At 40.6% G+C, this 18,369-nt stretch overlaps 1 protein-coding gene across 1 annotated transcript; it reads right to left on the reverse strand.

Annotated features, from left to right (window-relative positions):
- Positions 1–4,641: 4,641 nt before the first annotated feature.
- On the reverse strand, positions 4,642–14,214 carry LOC146368646 (uncharacterized). Its single transcript, XM_084912200.1, has 4 exons — positions 13,738–14,214; positions 12,946–13,314; positions 6,328–6,735; positions 4,642–5,629 (listed from the first exon to the last, which is right to left on the reverse strand). Exons 1-4 carry the CDS (start codon positions 13,907–13,909, stop codon positions 4,746–4,748), a joined length of 1,833 nt encoding a protein of 610 aa, XP_084768326.1. The 5' UTR covers positions 13,910–14,214; the 3' UTR covers positions 4,642–4,745.
- Between the last annotated feature and the right edge of the window lie 4,155 nt (positions 14,215–18,369).

Consider the following 18,369-nt stretch of genomic DNA (forward strand, 5'->3'; position numbering starts at 1 on the left):
CCCACTATTCAGATAAAACAGAAAGGATGAAGTTTATACATGACGATCAAAAAAAGGAGTTTCATCTGGAGATCTCCTCTGCTGCAGTGACTGACTCTGCTGTGTACTACTGTGCTCTGCAGCCCACAGTGACAGGAAACAGCAAAACTCTGTACAAAAACCTTTGGAGCAAAGACAACAGAATACTCCACAACATCCACTAGAGGGAGCCACACACTGTTAAACCTCTGATTCTTGTGTCATTGGACTGATGACAAAGACAACAGAGAAATGAAGCAGTAAAGATCAGAGACAGAGACAGAGCTGCTGTGGAAGCACAAAACTGTTTGATTGGCTGAGCTATTAAACTGGCCCCGCCCACTGAAGTTGAGTTCATCCAATGACATTATTTGTTGGTCATTGTGCTGCAGTGGAAGAACATTGTTCATGTGCTGTCTGTCTGGCTTTAATAACTCCAAAGACATGTTGCTGCACCTCTTTTTGCTTCTATCTCACATTATAGGTGAGTTTAAGAACAGGGATTAAAGTTTAGTTGAAGCTGCTGCATTAAGCAGATATACAGACTGCATTTCACTACTTTTCTTCTTTCTTTTTCCAGGACTAACAGCTGGAGACTCAATCACTCCTCAACAACCTGAAGTCACTAAAACAGAAGGAGAATCTGTCACACTCACATGTAACTATGAGACAACATCGGATTATGCTAACCTTCACTGGTACAGACATCATTCTGACCTTCAAGCTCCTCAGTTTATACTCTGGAAAGGAGCAAAGGACAACAGTGGTGTTCAGTATATTCCTGATAAACGTTATGACTCAGAAACATCTTCTACATCAACTAATCTGACCATAGCAGCCCTAACCCTGGCAGACACAGCTCTCTACTACTGTGCTCTACAAACACAGTGATACAAAGTGTAGAAGAGGCTGTACAAAAACCTGAACACAGATATCTGACTACTCTTCAAAGAGGAGGGAAGTGGTATTCAAAGCACAGCTTCATATCAGATGGATTCTGCTAATTCCTGTTTTATCAGAGTCACTGTGGTTACAGCTGCTAATGAAACACTGTGGGAGGATTCACATGAGCAGCAAATCCACATCAACCACAAACCAACTGCAGGAACGTTCAGACAGAAAAAAATAAAAAAGCAAATTCACACAGCTGAAATTCAAAACCCACTGATTTTAAATACATATTTATGCATTTAATACTAAAATGTTAATTTATGTTCTTAGTACTAAGTTATGTGCAATTTAGATGGAACTGTTTAGAAGCTTCAACTAAGGATCTGACTTAGCCACAAAATCTGTATTTCTACATAATTTAGGAGAGACTACTGACATTTTAAAGAAACCACTGATACAATAAGAGCAGGGGAGATTTATTTTAACCAGTGGTTTTCTGTTTTATTGCAGCAGTTATAAATGCATTCAGAAAAAAAATAAAGTCAACTATTCTAATCTGTCCTTGGTTCTCTTTTCCTGTACTTGTAACCACCTTGGATCTTGAAACATGGCTGGATAATAGATGAGCTTAAAACAGTTATTCTCAAAGTATGTGGCGTGCGCCACTGGTGCGGTTCTGACAGGTGGGGCACAAGTTACCTGGCAGAAAAACCATGCGCAACTAATGTTCAACATTAGTTGCGCATGGTTGCGCATGGTAACCCAAAATCTCCCGAGTGCATGGTGGCCCTTTACCCGTCTTTGGATTCTAAAGTAGCCAAATCATGTCTGGATTTTAACAAAACCCCAATGCACAGCATCAGTATTAAAATGATGCACAAAAAATATCAAAATAAAGAAAAATTAAAGAAACTATTAAACAAACAGTTGCCTCTGCAGGTATGGGTGCAAGTCTTTACTGCAGGAAAGGGGATTCTGACCATCTGTAACACAAAAAAGATAAAACAAAAAAATAAATAAATGTTTTTCATGCCTTTCTTCATCAGTATTGTTTTCTTCAGAAACCTCTCCAGAGTAGAGGAACATTTGAATTGGATGCAATGATCAGCCTGCCATGACTAAGAATCATCTGATTTTCATTGTGTTCTCAGTCTTGACCAACGACGGGCCAGTCAACCTCCCATGTGTGTAGTATATGTATGAATAAGCCTGTGTGCTACATGTCACAGCAGCATAAACAAATAGTCCTGTGGAATCTTACAGCCACATGCTAACATGTTGTTAATGTGGAAGCTTCTCACAGTGAGCGAGCTTCACCAAAGTAAACCACGAGGGGACCAGGTTGTAACAATAAACCTGTCATGGCAGGCAGGATGAAGGAACCTAAGGTCTAAAAATCACTAAAATATAACCAGAAACTAACTGAATCAAAGAATATTAATAACTAAAAACCTAAACATTGAGTCACCAGACTGAGGACCATGACAAAACCCAAAAAGTAGAAACCTGCAGCCGAACCAGGCTCAGGGAAGGGCAGCCATCTGCCACAACCGGCTGAAGTGAAGAAGAAGACAGGATAAAGACATGCTGTGGAAGAGAGACAGAGATTAATAACAGTATGATTCAATGCAGAGAGGTCTGTTAACACACAGTGAGTAAGAAAGGTGACTGAAGAAGAAATACTCAGTGCATCATGGGAGTGCTCCAGCAGCCTACACCTTTGCAGCATAACCAAGGGAGGTGTTAGATTTACATTGTTGGATTGTCATTTATGCTTAGAAATATCTACTCATATATGCTTAGAGTTGTATAATCAATGTCATGTTGGTAGAGGTTTGATCCTTAATAGTCTGCAAAGACTTTGTGTGCATTCCAGAGTGTTCTGGCATTCACACCCACATCCTGGGAGCATGGGAGAGGTAGTACCTTCTCTTATTGTTTTGTGGTAGGATAAACATATCTATATCTGTTTTAGTCTAAGTGCCTTTTGAGAACACATCTTAGGGTAACCTGCTTTTATAACTATACTGTTATTCAACCTTGGTTTTCTGTCACTAGTGGCTCAGTTAGACAACACTGCCGACATGCCCACTACTCAGAGGGCATGAACTGCTGGACTTCCAGACCAGCAGGTTTAGGGAAGTCGTTTACGGGATCACACTCTGACCCCCCCCCCCCACACACACACATATACTTACACAACGCACAGGCGAGGTACTCTTTGTTTGTATGTATACATCATATGTTAATGAACCTATGTATATTCATGTAACCTCAATAAAGCGAGGTCAAGTGGAAGGAACGACACTTGGCTCGGGCCTCCCTCGTATACGAGAAACAAAGAACTTTGCCTGCTTGGTGTTCAATGCTTTTTGCTGTGTAACTGAATTGTCTTGAATGTTCCAGCGAATAGGTTTATGCTACAGGCAAATTTATATCACGATGACACTGTTTGAGATGACATTGTATTTTTCTTGTGACCATTTTTTGCTGTGAAATCTTGTTTTGAGAATTCACACTTAGACTTTTGTTGTAAAACTTTAACATACAGGTAAGAGAGTGGCACAGTGTTTAGCATCCCTGCCTCGCAGCAAGAAAGTTTTTTCTTTTCACTAACTAGCAACAAGTTAGAATCAACAAGTTAGTTAAGAATCAGTCCATGTTCATGGTCCCATAGTGTCAGATATATAATATGAAACATCTTAAGGACCGAGTTTAAGTGGCTTTATAATGACAGCATTCAGGTGGGAGGAGTCTCAGGAACAAACATAGACCCCTGTGTAACAGTTTTCAACAAAGTTCAGGTGCGTACAAACCAAAATGATGGAGGTAAAGGGGAAAACTGTTTCTCTAACACACAATCTGGATTTTACATCACTCAGGAAAAACTACTGAAAGAAACTACTGAATGAAATAAAGTAAGGACAGGTGGGCTTTAATATAATCATAGATTGAATTTATTTAATGCAGGCAGAAGGCTAACAGCAATAATATATAAAAATCTATTCAACAGTTATAAAGGATACAATTGAAGTAAACAGTTATCTTCACTTATCCCTATTCCAGCTTATTCTACTCTGCTTAAAACCCTCTTTGATCTTTTAAAGCGATGCTGAATGAAGGTTGAGCTCAAACCAGCCTTCCTCAACTCTGGCAGGTCCCCGTGATGCAGGAAAAACATCTTTGCCTCACACTGTGCTCTCAAGCAGAGAAACATATGTGCAGCTCTAGGAACGATGTCTTTCCTGCAGGCTGGAGGAGTCCAAGGGAAACAAATGTTCTACTTTATTACTGTCAAAATATTCTTTCATTAGTTACTGCTATGCAGATAAAACACAACAAGACAAAGACCCTCCCCAATGCTGGTACTGGTATAACCTGATGATAACAACGCATAACAACTAAATGACCAAAAATGATATGAACCAAATAAACTGAATAGCTACAAAATGTAAAAAACAAAATTAAAAAAAAGTCAACATTTTCTATTTATTAAAAAACAAATAGCTAAAATGCAGTTTTACATCACAAGACACCAACTCCAAATCAGCAAAAGATATCAGCTATCCACGAATAGACAGCAAATATAAAACTTGATATTCAAATTGAGTTTCAACCACCCGATAGATAAATATTCCCTGAACAGCTCTCCTGTGAACCTGTATAAATCCTTAGATCTTCTGTTACGCTTGGTTTCTCAGATGTTGTTCTCTAAATGCTTCAAGACTACGACTTCTCAAACATATGCTTTGTCAACGAAGTGAGTATTCGTGTGTCCAAACAGATGACTTCTGTATGGGAACATTTTCCCACATCTTTTGCAATGATACGGTTTCTCACTTGTGTGCTTTTTTCACGTGTACCGATAAACGACTACTACTTATAAATTTTTTCCTGCATCTTTTACAATGATACGGTCTCTCACCTGTGTGCAGTCTCATGTGTATAATCAAACTACCCCTCTGTGCTAAACTTTTCCCACATGTTTTACAAGAATAAAGCTTCTCACCTGTATGGGCAGTCATATGTCTTTTAAGTGAATATGAAAAATAAAAACTTTTCCCACAAGTTTCACAAGAATACAGCTTCTCACCTGTGTGCATTCTTATGTGTGCCAATAAACTTCTTCTATGTCTGAACATCTTCCTGCATATTTTACAATGATACGGATTCTCACCTGTGTGTGCTCTCTTGTGCATATTTAAATCGCCCCTGTGTCTGAAACTTTTCCCACATGTTTTACAAGAATATGGTTTCTCACCTGTGTGGCCAGTCTTATGGTCTTTAAGTGATGATGACAAATAAAAACTTTTCCCACACGTTTCACAAGAATACGGCTTCTCACCTGTGTGTGTTCTCATGTGTACAGTCAGACTACCCTTCACTGTGAAACTTTTCCCACATGTTTCACAAGAATACGGCTTCTTACCTGTGTGTATTGTCAGATGTCGATTCATTTTGTACATTTCATTAAAGGATTTTCCACAAAAATCACATGTTAAATACTTTTTACCTGTGTCAGAGTTACACAGACTCTCTGAGTTACTATTTGTCCTTGAGTCTAAATTCCAGCTTCCTTCATGATTTTGGCTCTCATTTATAGGACAGCTGTGATAAAGAAGCTGGTCAGTGTTTGCTTCTGGGTCATTGTGGTCTCCTTCCTCAGCAGCAGTCATCAAAAAGGTATCAGTCTCCTCCTTCAGTCCAAGCTGCTCTCCCTCTGTGATGTGATAATAGAAAAACATGCCTGAAAAAATACACTGTCAAAATAACACTTTTACAGAGACTATAAGTGTCATCCACAAAGGCTGCTACTCTAGAAATAAGCTCATCAACAGAGGAACATCAGCAGACGTGCAGCAGTAAAGGAAGAGAGAGGTTAAACGGCAAGGTAGAAAAGCTGCAGGCAATGAACATATACTGAATGAATAAATGATCAGTATGACATGACAAACCAACTTTCTAACAGTAACAATAACATTAACAAAGATGACCTTATGATGCATCATCTGACTGTTTGTGATCATGCTCAGACTGAAAATGAAGCCATTTCCAGTCTCAAAGTGATATTGTACGATGGATTAAATTTGCATTTACTTTTCTGCATTTATAATTCCTTCAGTTTTAATATGAGCTCCAACAACACTGGCTGAAATGCAGCGCAAACCATGACAGCACCTCCACCGTGTTCAACAGGAGGCTGCAAACGCCGACTGTTAGACCTCTCTCCTGACCTCCTTCAAACATGTTGATCATGATTTAGATTCATAACTTACACAGTGCAGTCCTGTCTTCTATTTGCTGTTTGTTAGCTCACATCTCCAAAAAGCCCTCACAATCATAAACGTCTCGCAGAGCTGTGATTAGGATCCTCCATGAGTCCCATTCATGTGTGACTTCATTCAGACTTTTACATACCTGTAATGTGAAGCTGTATTTTGGGTTTCCAGCTGATATCCACGAGTCTGTGCTGATGGTCGTTCTCTTCCTCGTACTGGATAGAATTATTAATAACTTCAAATATTTCTTTAGATTTGGACTGAAGAAACGTAAAAATATCAGAGCTGTGAGAGGGGAGCTGGTCAGTGTTTGCTTCTGGTTCACTGTGCTCTCCTTCCTCAGCAACAGTCACCATAAAGGTATCCGTCTCCTCCTTCAGTCCCAGCTGCTCTCCCTCCTGACTGCTGCACAGTTCCTCCTGTTCCTCTTTAATCTGTGGAGGTTCTGGTTCCTCCTGGTCCACACTGGAGCTCCTCTCCTGGTTCCAGAGCTGCTGCTCAGGGAGAACCTCCTCCTCCTTCTTACAGACAGGCTGCTGTGGGACGTCTGGAGGAAAAATAAGTACACAAGAAAAAGAAAAGTGATGATGTTAGACGTTGGACTCATTTTTTAAAATCAGCTTCGCTTCTCAGAATCTCAAGAGGTTGTGAGCAGAGCCGATTATACCCAGAGTTACATAAAAGTAATGGCTGACTTCTGTATTTGTGCATTCACGACTGCTGAATTATTGCAGATGAGGCGGGTCCATAGTTGAAGTTAATGTCAGTTGCTCTGGAACATGAAAGCTCGTCCCCTGAGCAGTAAAAGCAGCTTAAAAACTATCAGCAGCTCCATTCAGAAGAGCTGCTGTTAACCAAAGTGCTTCTGCAGGTTTTCGTGTCATCAGCGAGCTGATAGGGCTTTGGGAAGAATTCAATTCAATTCAATTTTATTTATATAGCGCCAAATCACAACAAAAGTCACCTCAAGGCGCTTCATAGATACAGAGAAAAACCCAACAATCATATGACCCCCTATGAGCAAGCACTTTGGCGACAGTGGGAAGGAAAAACTCCCTTTTAACAGGAAGAAACCTCCGGCAGAACCAGGCTCAGGGAGGGGCGGGGCCATCTTTTGCGACCAGTTGGGGTGAGAGAAGGAAGACAGGATAAAGACATGCTGTGGAAGAGAGACAGAGGTTAATAACAGATATGATTCAATGCAGAGAGGTCTGTTAACACATAGTGAGTGAGAAAGGTGACTGGAAAGGAAAAACTCAATGCATCATGGGAATCCCCGGCAGCCTACGTCTATTGCAGCATAACTAAGGGAGGATTCAGGTCACCTGGTCCAGCCCTAACTATATGCTTTAGCAAAGAGGAAAGTTTGAAGCCTGATCTTAAAAGTAGAGATAGTGTCTGTCTCCTGAATCCAAACTGGAAGCTGGTTCCACAGAAGAGGGGAAGAAGTCAGTTGGCAGACATTTTTAACCAAATCATCATTTCCTGTAGATACACTGACACCGACGATTCAATTCAATTTATATAGCGCCAAATCACAACAAAAGTTGCCTCAAGGCGCTTTATATTGTACAGTACATCCTATAATAATAGATACAGAGAAAAACCCAATAATCATATGACCCCCTATGAGCAAGCACTTTGGCGACAGTGATCTGGCAGAAACTGTTGATCATTTTGTTTTCGTTTGCTGAATTTTTTAACGCCTTAGAATGACCCCCGGCTATTATGACAAGTTACTCTAAATATGTTACAAATTATCTTCACTACATAAAAACATAGTTGAGAATAACTAAAAATTTTTTGTTTTTCATAAAATCTTTGTTGTTTAAAACTATTTTGGAGCCGTGGGAGCGGCCATGTTTTTTCGCACACAATGCATTCTGGGACGATGACATGTATTGGTTGTCGGCAGTATAGGCGCTTTCGTTCAGCTAACCTGTGCTGCTGTTTATAGTGTACCGAGGGTGTTAATTAATTTGCCTACTAGTGACCTGGTTACGACTTGGCAGACCAGCACTATGCCGGTCATGGAGGCTAACGAGGGCTGCCCAAAGAACATCTGGATTAAGACATATGGCTTCAAAGTTTTGGTGCACTGTGTTGCATGGAGAATCTGTAAGAACAACGATATCGTAATTTCACTATATAATAAAAATTAAAATGTGTTAATGATTTGATCATGCAGTTATGCGATACCATGGATAGCTGCTGCCATAAAATTGAGCTCTTTACGCTCTCAGTCACCGTTGCCATTGGCAAGCAGCAGCCGCATAGACTATGGTTGACTATTTTCATCCTCTCTCGGTTTGCATTGGTTCATACTGGAAAGGTTGAACAGAACCCATTTTCAGTGCGCTGCTAACTGTGAACTCAATGCTGTGCAACCGTATGACATCATTACCCAGAGTGCATTGAGAAGTTAATAACAATGGTAGCCTACTGGTAAAATCGGATTTATATAAAATGTGCTTAAAAGGAAAACATTTGGCGTATTTTAATACTAGGGCTGCCACGATTAGTCATTTAGTCACGATTATGTTGACTATCAAAATCGTCGACGACTCATTTAATAGTCGACGCGTCGTTTGAAGCTTTGCAAGATCCCAAAAGACGCAAGAATAAGTAGTAGGATTTAAGAGTGTAATAACAGACTGAAACAGAAGATGGCAGCACTGCATGTACAAGGATGTCAGCTGCTGTTAATCCCTGAAGAAGAAGAAGAAGCAGTGTCCGGTATCGTAGCTGTGTCCAAATTGAGGAACCGCATCCTCCTGTGCCCACATTTGTAGGCCAATTACGTTACAGCAACACAACGAAGACTGTCCAAATTTAAAGACTCCGACAAACGCGGCCGACAAATGCGTCCTTCATTTCCCCAGATTTGAAGGATGGGTTGGGTGTATCCCTCGTGGCCCAACCTGCCCCAGAATTCATAGCGCGGCCCTGCTCAGTTTCCAACAACGGCGGCAGCTAGTTAGTTTTAATATTACTCTTATTATTCTTTCTGGGTCACAAAATAAACGTTTAACATATTTTCAGGCGAGAATGTAGCTGTGTAAACCTCAAATATCTGCTCAGTTTATCAAGACACCACGTATTTTCAAAAGCGCTCCGACGTTTTCGGAGACGTCTGTTACCCACTAGCTCGATAGCTAGCCGGGGGCAAAGCTCACTAGAGCCGTGAGAACACCGGACTCCAGGCAAATCGTTTTAAACCCCCTCAAGATTTTTCGCAACTCTGGTTAAACATGATATACAAGTCACTTAGATAACTTAAAAATGATATTGTTTGGCTTTTTTTAGTATTTTATTTGTTCCTGAGTAAATCGGTTTGGCTGAGATTAAAGTTATAGTTTTTACACAGCTGAATAAACATCAAGCAGACAGCTGATTATCAGAAGTGTGAGATGCTTGAGAATTTACTCCGGTGTCCTGTTATATTTTAGATAGCAAGGAGTTTATTAAACTTCACCGAAACAATCTGCAAATTTCATTAAAACTTAATAAACTATCATCTTGTCTTTATTTTTAGTTAGCACATACCTAAACACTAGGGGTGCAAGGATGCTCGTATCGATATTGAACCGTTCGATACAGTGCTTTCGGTTCGGTACGCATATGTATCGAACAATACAACATTTTTCATTTATTTTATCAACTTTTCTTCTGACGATGCTGTCTGTGTTGAGCGCTCAGTGGATCTGCGTTCGACTACTCCACCTAGGCTGCACTGTCGAGTGCAGATCCACTGAGCGCAGCGCAAGCTAGCAAGACAGAAGCTAAGCTCGTTGCAACATGGCAAATTGAACCTCCCCCACCCTCATTCAGATCTGGCGTTTGGAACTATCTTGGTTTTCATGTGAAGTATGACCCTGAAGGTAAGCGCGTCATGGACAAAAGTAAAACTGTATGTCGGATGTGCCACGCAATGCTCAATTGGTGGGAACTACTACGTTAGCGCAGTTAGCTTGTTAACGTGTTGACGCCGTCCAGCCCCACGCACGGGGCGATCCGCGGTAACTCGTTAACGGAGATTTGCTGCGTTATGGCGTTAATGTCATTTTAACGAGATTAACGCTGATAGCACTAGTGGGAACACAACGAATATGACTGCACATTTACGCCGACATCATCCTAGTGCAAAGACAAGTGGAAGCAGACAAAAACAACAAGCACGCATGCTACAAACTTTACCCGAGTCATTTAGACAGCCGTTAGCACATGATTCTCCTTATGGGGACCTGATATGTTTAATATGCTGCTGAGAATATAGCCCAGAAGAAGCGTATAGTATAGCTTTTATTTTGGAAAGAGACATTTCTCTGTAATAAACTCTCTTTTCCAAAGATGAGTGATTTCTCGATCAGATAGATTTTTTAAATTATTTTGTTGTTTCAGCAACATTAAATTTAAAAACTGTACTTTTGAGTTAAAATATATATTTATAATTTTAATAAATGACAAATTAAAAAAGCATGAACATTTTTTTGTATTGAAAAAATATCGAACTGTGTCACCAAAGTATCGAACCGAACCGTGAATTTTGTGTATCGTTGCACCCCTACGAAACACTTAAAGCTGTAAGCTAATGATAGTTATATAAGAGCAGATTCATGTTGGTGCAATAAGCTGTACGTTTTACGTCCAATGAATGCATGATCTGATTAGTCGACTAATCGCAAAAATAATCGGTGACTAGTCGACTATCAAAATAATCATTTGTGGCAGCCCTAAAGGGCACTCAAATGACTGAAGCTGGAAGCCAACGAGTCTCTGGCTGAATATCTGGAACAAGTAGCCAAACTCTGGAAACATCACACAGGTGTGCGGCCTGATACGAGTGAGGCAACCTTACTCTTGTGGAGAAATCAGTGCCAAGATCTGTACAAGACTCACTGGATGGGCTGGTCGACTTGAGTGCTATGACAGATTCGTTATGGAGAGAGCACTTGCAACATCATGTCAGGAGACATGGAGAGAAACCAGAGCAAAAGATTAAACAATTAACCAAAAGGTTGCTTAAACATCAGATGGAAGAAAAGGACTCAGAGTTTAACAAGAACAAAACAAAAGCTAAACAAATGGTGGCTGTATCAGCTGACTTAAAAACAGAGATACAACAATCTGTGGCTGCTGCGTTGGCTACACAAGCACAGCCTGAGCGTGAACCAAAGCTACAGCAACAACAGCCAGGTCCACGATTTGTCCCAATATGGAATGCTGGCAGAGGTGTCGGTTGGTGGTTTTTGGCATGAGAGATTTCAACACAAACCATGGAGTAGTGGCATTTTTGAGCTCAAGTGCATTCATTTAGTCACCAGCCAGGAAGACAAAGATCTCCAGCACGCTTACACAGCCGCATATCACCTATGGCACACATTCAACATGGCTGAAGGAATGGCAACAATGGACAATCAACCACATGACTGTGCAAAGAAAGCAGTTAAGGATATCAGATCTTGCCACCTTGTCCTGGGTCTGCCTTGGCCTGGAATTGGGTACGCCACCCTTTTTCAGCTGAGAGTCATGGCTCTGGACTTGGAGATGCCAATTTTCATTTCCGCTGTTTCACACTCTGCACCAGGTGACTTACAGCTGCAAAGTGCATCAAGTCACCACCAAAAGAAACAAGTCGTCTGTTGAACACAGTTAAGATTCTGGGACCACCAAACCTGAGACTCTCTGCCACTTTGCTGTACCAAGAAGTCCTGATGATATAAAAGTAGAATGTAGAGTAGAACTGGTGATGAAGGGCAGCACTGCTGGAACCCATCATCCACCAGGAATGAGTCCAACTTATTGTTGCCAACATGGACCAAGTTCAGGGCAGCTGTACAGGGACTAACTGCCCTTTGACAATGGCAAAATAGCCAATAGTTCCAAAGGACCGTTCACAGGACACCCCAAGGACTGCAGTCGAATACCTTCTCCAAGTCCACAAAGCACTGCAGACTGTTGGGCAAACTCCCACACACCCTCAAACAGCCTCAAGAGGATAAAGAGCCAGCGTTCGATGACCAGGATGAAAACTGCGCTGTACATCCTCAATCTGATGTTTGACTAATGGATGAATTCTCCTCTCCAGTACTCCAGCGTACACCTTCCCAGGTAGGCTTAGCAGTGCGATCCCCCATACAGCTGGAGCACACCCTCCCTTCTTAAAAGAGAGTACCACCAGTCCAGTCTGATAATCCAGTGGTCACACCCTGAGTTCTTTTCTGGATAGAAAATAGTAAAAATAAGCCCAAGATTCTCATTTTAATCAGCAAAGGAGCTGGTCAGATGAAATGAAACACATTTTATTCCAATTATAATTGGATGAAGGGTTTAAGAGTTTCAGCTCCTTAACATGTGCCACCCTCTTTTTAAAGGGACCAAAAGTAATTGGACAATTGACTCAAATACTATTTCATGGGCAATTCTTTTATGTCATTATCAATTAAGCAGATAAAAGGCCTGGAGTTGATCTGAGTTGTGGTCCCTTCATTTGGAAGATTTTGCTGTGAACATACAACATGCGGTCAAAGGAGCTCTCCATGCAGGTGAAACAAGCCTGCAAGCTGCAAAACAGAAAAAACCCCACCTGAGTGGCAGAAATGGAGATCAAACCAACCTTTTAGTTGGTAGGTGACCTGCTCTACAAACTGAGCTACAGACATTTGACTATAGTTTCAGTCATGTGGTCTGTTTCTTTATGGATCAATGACCTGCTCCTCTGATCCTCCTGATAGGATCCTCCCTGAGACTGACTCACCTATTCTGTAGAGCTTTATTTCTGGTTTCCAGTTGACAGCCAACTGCCTTTGTTGATGGTTGATCTCTTCTTCGTACTGGAAAAAAATTCTAATGTCTTCTGTGTCTTTTGGTTTGGTACAAAAAAAGTTATCAGAGCTGAGACATGGAAGCTTTTCACTGTCTGCTTCTGGTTCGCTGTGGTCACTTTCCTCAACAACAGTCACCGTAAAGGTATCCGTCTCCTCCTTCAGTCCCAGCTGCTCTCCCTCCTGACTGCTGCACAGTTCCTCCTGTTCCACTTTAATCTGTGGAGGTTCTGGTTCCTCCTGGTCACAAAGCTGCAGCTCAGGGAGAACCTTCTCCTCACAGACAGGCTGCGGTGGGACATCTGGAGGGATGAAAATAATAAAACAGATGTGATGATAAAAAAAAAGAAGTTCAAATCAGTAAATATCCTCTGCAACCATAAGCTTGTATGAGTAAAAAAAATTGCAAAGGGGAATAACGTCAACTACATGAAGATACTGTCACCTCTACATGTAACACATGTGCAGCCTCACACACTATCCATGCTCAGATTTCTCTTAGCTTGGTCTTATATATAAATCTGATTCCTTAGCTAAACAACCATCAAGAGGAAAAAGTTCAGACTTCAAAGCTTTAAATGGTTTCAGCGCCTGCTGTTTGAATGGAGCGCAGTGCAGTCCTGTCCTCTGTTTGCTCTTTGTTAGCTCACATCTCCAAAAAGTCCTCACAACCAGAAACGTCCCGCAGAGCTGTGATCAGGATCCTCCCTCAGAGGGACACTCACCTGTCCTGTGCAGCTTGATTTGGGGTTTCCAGGTGATATCCAGCAGTCTGCGCTGACGGTCGATCTCTTCCTCGTACTGGACGATCGTTTTTTCAAACTCCAAGAATATTTGTTCAGCAGCAGCAGTTAGTCGCTCGTTGATAAACTCTCTCAGATGCTGAACTGAAGGCATTGTTACTGCCACAGCTCACACACAACAACACAACACACTCTCCGTACAGTCACACAGGAGGAAAGCTAACGGCATTAGCGCCTTTCCTTTGTTTACTTCCGCCTGGTGTCATGTGATAAAGCTCCGCCAGAGCGGGACTGCTAACGCACCTCCCCCTCTCTCTCTTTTATCAATAAATGTAAAGTATTACAGAGAGCTCGGTGAGTCTGTGCAAAGCCGCTAACACCACAGTGATGTGCTGACTTTTTTCGGTCCCACACTCTCGGCTCTGTTCACACACGCGCCTTTCCTTTCTTTATTTTCGATTGGTGTCACACGGTTGTTGTTCCGGCAGAGAGCATTTACCTTTAACTGTTCCGTTGTCGAAGATTTCTCTCTGTTTCAAATCAGTTTCTTGCTGAAAACAATGTTTTTTCTACATACACGAAAAACAAAAAAATCACAAATATTATAAATTTAATTTGAAGTTTTCTGTTTTGAAATTATCTGAATGGTTTTCTTACACTGAACTTTAACATGATTCCTATCTTGAATCCACTGCCTCCTTAAACTGATTGACACCGCAGAATACTATGACATTTTTAAATCTTATTTTTAAAAAAGGAGTTACTGTTTGGATTTGGTGAGTTCAGAACAAACAAACTGCTCCTCGGGTGTTAGCGGCTAGTTCCCGGCAGGTGCAGTTTCTGACCTCGCTGGAAGCTCAGGTGAGCCCGTCCAGCTGTTCTCCTCGTGTTCTGGAGGCTCAGGAGAGCTAGCTCAGCTACCTGCTAATCCACCACTACAACAAACACAGTTTGATTACATAGGAACTCACAAAGCATTTCCAGAATAAATTATGTGTTAATTATTATTACGATTTGGCCATGAATTATTTTTTACTATATTCAGATCTTAAATATTTGGCCTTTGGTCTAATAAATCAGAAGTTCTGGTGCTCATATTTTCATATAGATGAGATGATGTGTTCTTTTCAATTTTAGTTTTGCTTTTAATTCCCTGTTCGACTTATGTCATGTGTATTTTTTTCTCTAATCATAACCATAAGGGGTTCAAGGTTCAAGGTTCTTTATTTGTCACATGTATAATTATACAAGTATAACACACAGTGAAATGTAACCTGACACGCTCCTCGACATGTGTAAAAATTGGGTATATAGTATATATAGTATATACTATATATTATATATATAGTATATACATTAGGTGAATGTGCAGTAGTAGCAGCAAGCAGGTGAATTCTGTAAGAGATTCTGTTTTGGTAAAATTCTGTTCATGTCAAACTTAAACCTCATATAATTCTTAAATTTCAAGTATTAAGCAGCTCAGTGATGGAGAACATTTGGCTCGTTGTCCTTGCACACAGTGCAAAGTGCTCCATCCTCCCTCCTCACAGTGATTCAAATGCTGCTAACAGTCTGTGAACCAGGAGGAAGAGGAAGTGAGAGAAGTGAAACTCAAAGAGGAGACAGAGGGCGACATCATCCAGTAGGCGGTGCTCTCCTTCTGCACTGTGTTCAACCATTGTGTCAATAATAAGTGCTGCTGTGAAGAGAACAATTCTCAGACTGAATGTTGAACATCAGCTAGTTTTATTGCAAATGGTAAACTATTCAAAATATGAGGACATTTGAAAGAAAACGAGGACTCACCAAGTAATGTTTTGGATTTTGGTAGTTTTCAGGCTCCATGAGCTGACTTTTAGAATCATATTGGTCACTAACTCTGGGACAAGGCCAGTGATGCATTTGAAAGCCAGTTTTAAAAAAGAGAGAAATCTGTCTTGGCATCTACAAAAACCCCATCTTTAGAACAACACAGAGCAAATAAACTCATTTCCATTGTTAATTCAGTAACTTGGCAAAAAACAAAGGAAATATTCAGTTCAGGGACTTTAAATATCACGAATGTTTTTAACAAACTTCATTTTTTCTTTTATTTGTTTTTTTTAATGTTTTCTGTACATATAAAGTATCTGTCTATATATCATCATTTAGTGAAAATAGATAATTTAAGATTCATCACATTCACATAAGTCATCATTTCACTGGAAACTTTGGAAGCCTTGACATGACTGGAAAGACTGAAGCAGTTCACATATGTTTTTGTCATTGGACTGATGACAAAGACAACAGAGAAATGAAGCAGTAAAGATCAGAGACAGAGACAGAGCTGCTGTGGAAGCACAAAACTATTTGATTGGCTGAGCTATTACACTGGCCCCGCCCACTGAAGTTGAGCTCATCCAATGACATTATTTGTTGGTCATTGTGCTGCAGTGGAAGAACATTGTTCATGTGCTGTCTGTCTGGCTTTAATAACTCCAAAGACATGTTGCTGCACCTCTTTTTGCTTCTATCTCACATTATAGGTGAGTTTAAGAACAGGGATTAAAGTTTAGTTGAAGCTGCTGCATTAAGCAGATATACAGACTGCATTTCACTACTTTTCTTCTTTCTTTTTCCAGGACTAACAGCTGGAGACTCAATCACTCCTCAACAACCTGAAGTCACTGAAACAGAAGGAGAATCTGTCACACTCACATGTAGCTATGAGACAAGTGATAGTTATCCTCTACTTCACTGGTACAGACATGATTCTGACCTTCAGGCTCCTCAGTTTATACTCTGGAAAGGAGCAAGATCATGGAGTGGCAATGAATATATTCCTGATAAACGATATGAATCAGAAACATCTTCTACATCAACTAATCTGACCATAGCAGCCCTAACCCTGGCAGACACAGCTCTCTACTACTGTGCTCTACAAACACAGTGATACAAAGTGTAGAAGAGGCTGTACAAAAACCTGAACACAGATATCTGACTACTCTTCAAAGAGGAGGGAAGTGGTATTCAAAGCACAGCTTCATATCAGATGGATTCTGCTAATTCCTGTTTTATCAGAGTCACTGTGGTTACAGCTGCTAATGAAACACTGTGGGAGGATTCACATGAGCAGCAAATCCACATCAACCACAAACCAACTGCAGGAACGTTCAGACACAATAAAAACTGTCAAACATCAAAAGCTGCTCATTTACACTATTTTATATTTAGTGGATGAGGACATGCAAAAATGCAGCAGAAGCAAAATAAACAGAGTAACAGAGGTTTATCTCTTTAAGTTAAAATCTCTCACATGAAGCTAAAAGTCTTTAGGTCATTTTTTTTTTCATATTTTTGATTCCTTTGCGTAATTTCTCTTTTATAAAATAAAAGACTAAGAACTCTTTCTTCTCATATTTAAATAAAATTCCCATTTTCAAGCTAATAGCTGAGAATCACCTCATTCATTTCATTATGTCAAAATGTTATCTTTTGCATTTTCATAGATTCAACCAACCAATGTGAATATTTGTCTGTTTTTTGACAGAATCGAGTAAATAATAGTCTAAATATAAAACTGTTAGGGTCCTTGGGTTTCTGACTCTTTGTTTTGTCTTTATGTTTTTTTGAGTCTTGTTCATTCATTATTGTTTTCTCTGTGTGACTTGTTCGTAGCGTAGTTATTGGTATTTCTAGTTTAGATTGTCTGGTGTTAAATTGTCCAGCCTGGAGCCTGGGGCTCACTTGGGCCACTTCGGGGGTGGGGTGCCCTCAGCCTCTCGGCCTGGGGCTCGGTCGCTCTGGCACAGCTGGCTGGGGCTCTCCTCAGCTCTTTCTGGGACAGTGGCGCGGATGCCCCTCTGTTGGTCTTCCTTGGTCTCTTGTGTTCTGAGGGCCTCTGGATGTCTGGAGTTTTGATCTCCTCCATACCTGCTTCGTGCCCTGGAGGATGGGGCTGTGGCTCCCCCACACCCTCTAGCAGATCATTACATGAAGGAACTTTTTAAAAACAAGCGCACTCATACTACATCGTTGTATTTTAGATCACTGAGAAGAGGCTACTGGCATTTTAAAGAAACCAAAACAGTCAAATAAAATAAAGACAAGAGAGTTTTACTTTAACAACAAGTTAAATGCTTTATTTACAGCTTGCAGGAGCTAACAGCAATATTCTGTGAAATTATGTTCAAAATATTAAATGCATGAAGACAAAAATTAATCATCCATTATTTTCATCCTCCTCTACTCATGACTGCCTGGGATCATGTGACGCATGGCTGTACGATGAGCTCAAAGGAAGCTGTCCTAAATAAAGCTAACAACAAACTGATTTAAATGAACTTCATAATCGAAAATGAGCCAAATAAACTAAACAACTGTCCATGTTTTGTTTTTTTTAACAACAAAATCTAATCAGAATAAAGCTTCACTGAACATCACCGAGAAGCCTGATGTAGATGGATAACAGATCAGACTGATCAGTGTTACACGTAATAAACTCAAACACAAAAGGAGTTTGAACTCTGAAAACTGAAACATGTACACATTTTTGGATGTTTTGCCCAAAGCTGGATTCCCTAATAATGTTTAACTGTCAAGACTAGGACTTCTGACCCATGTGATTTTCAGTGT

Source organism: Perissodus microlepis, chromosome 18 (genome assembly GCF_051167445.1).
Source record: "Perissodus microlepis isolate ML-2025 ecotype Zambia chromosome 18, ASM5116744v1, whole genome shotgun sequence".
NCBI classification, from domain to species: Eukaryota; Metazoa; Chordata; class Actinopteri; order Cichliformes; family Cichlidae; genus Perissodus; species Perissodus microlepis.

Excerpts from the sequence above, each read along its gene's own strand:
- LOC146368646 (XM_084912200.1), bottom strand. The coding sequence starts at position 13,909 with ATGCCTTCAGTTCAGCATCTGAGAGAGTTTATCAACGAGCGACTAACT. Across the intron at positions 13,315-13,737 it reads AATCAAGCTGCACAGGACAG|ATGTCCCACCGCAGCCTGTC; the intron begins GTGAGTGTCCCT and ends TCATCCCTCCAG. Across the intron at positions 5,630-6,327 it reads AATACAGCTTCACATTACAG|AGGGAGAGCAGCTTGGACTG; the intron begins GTATGTAAAAGT and ends ATCACATCACAG.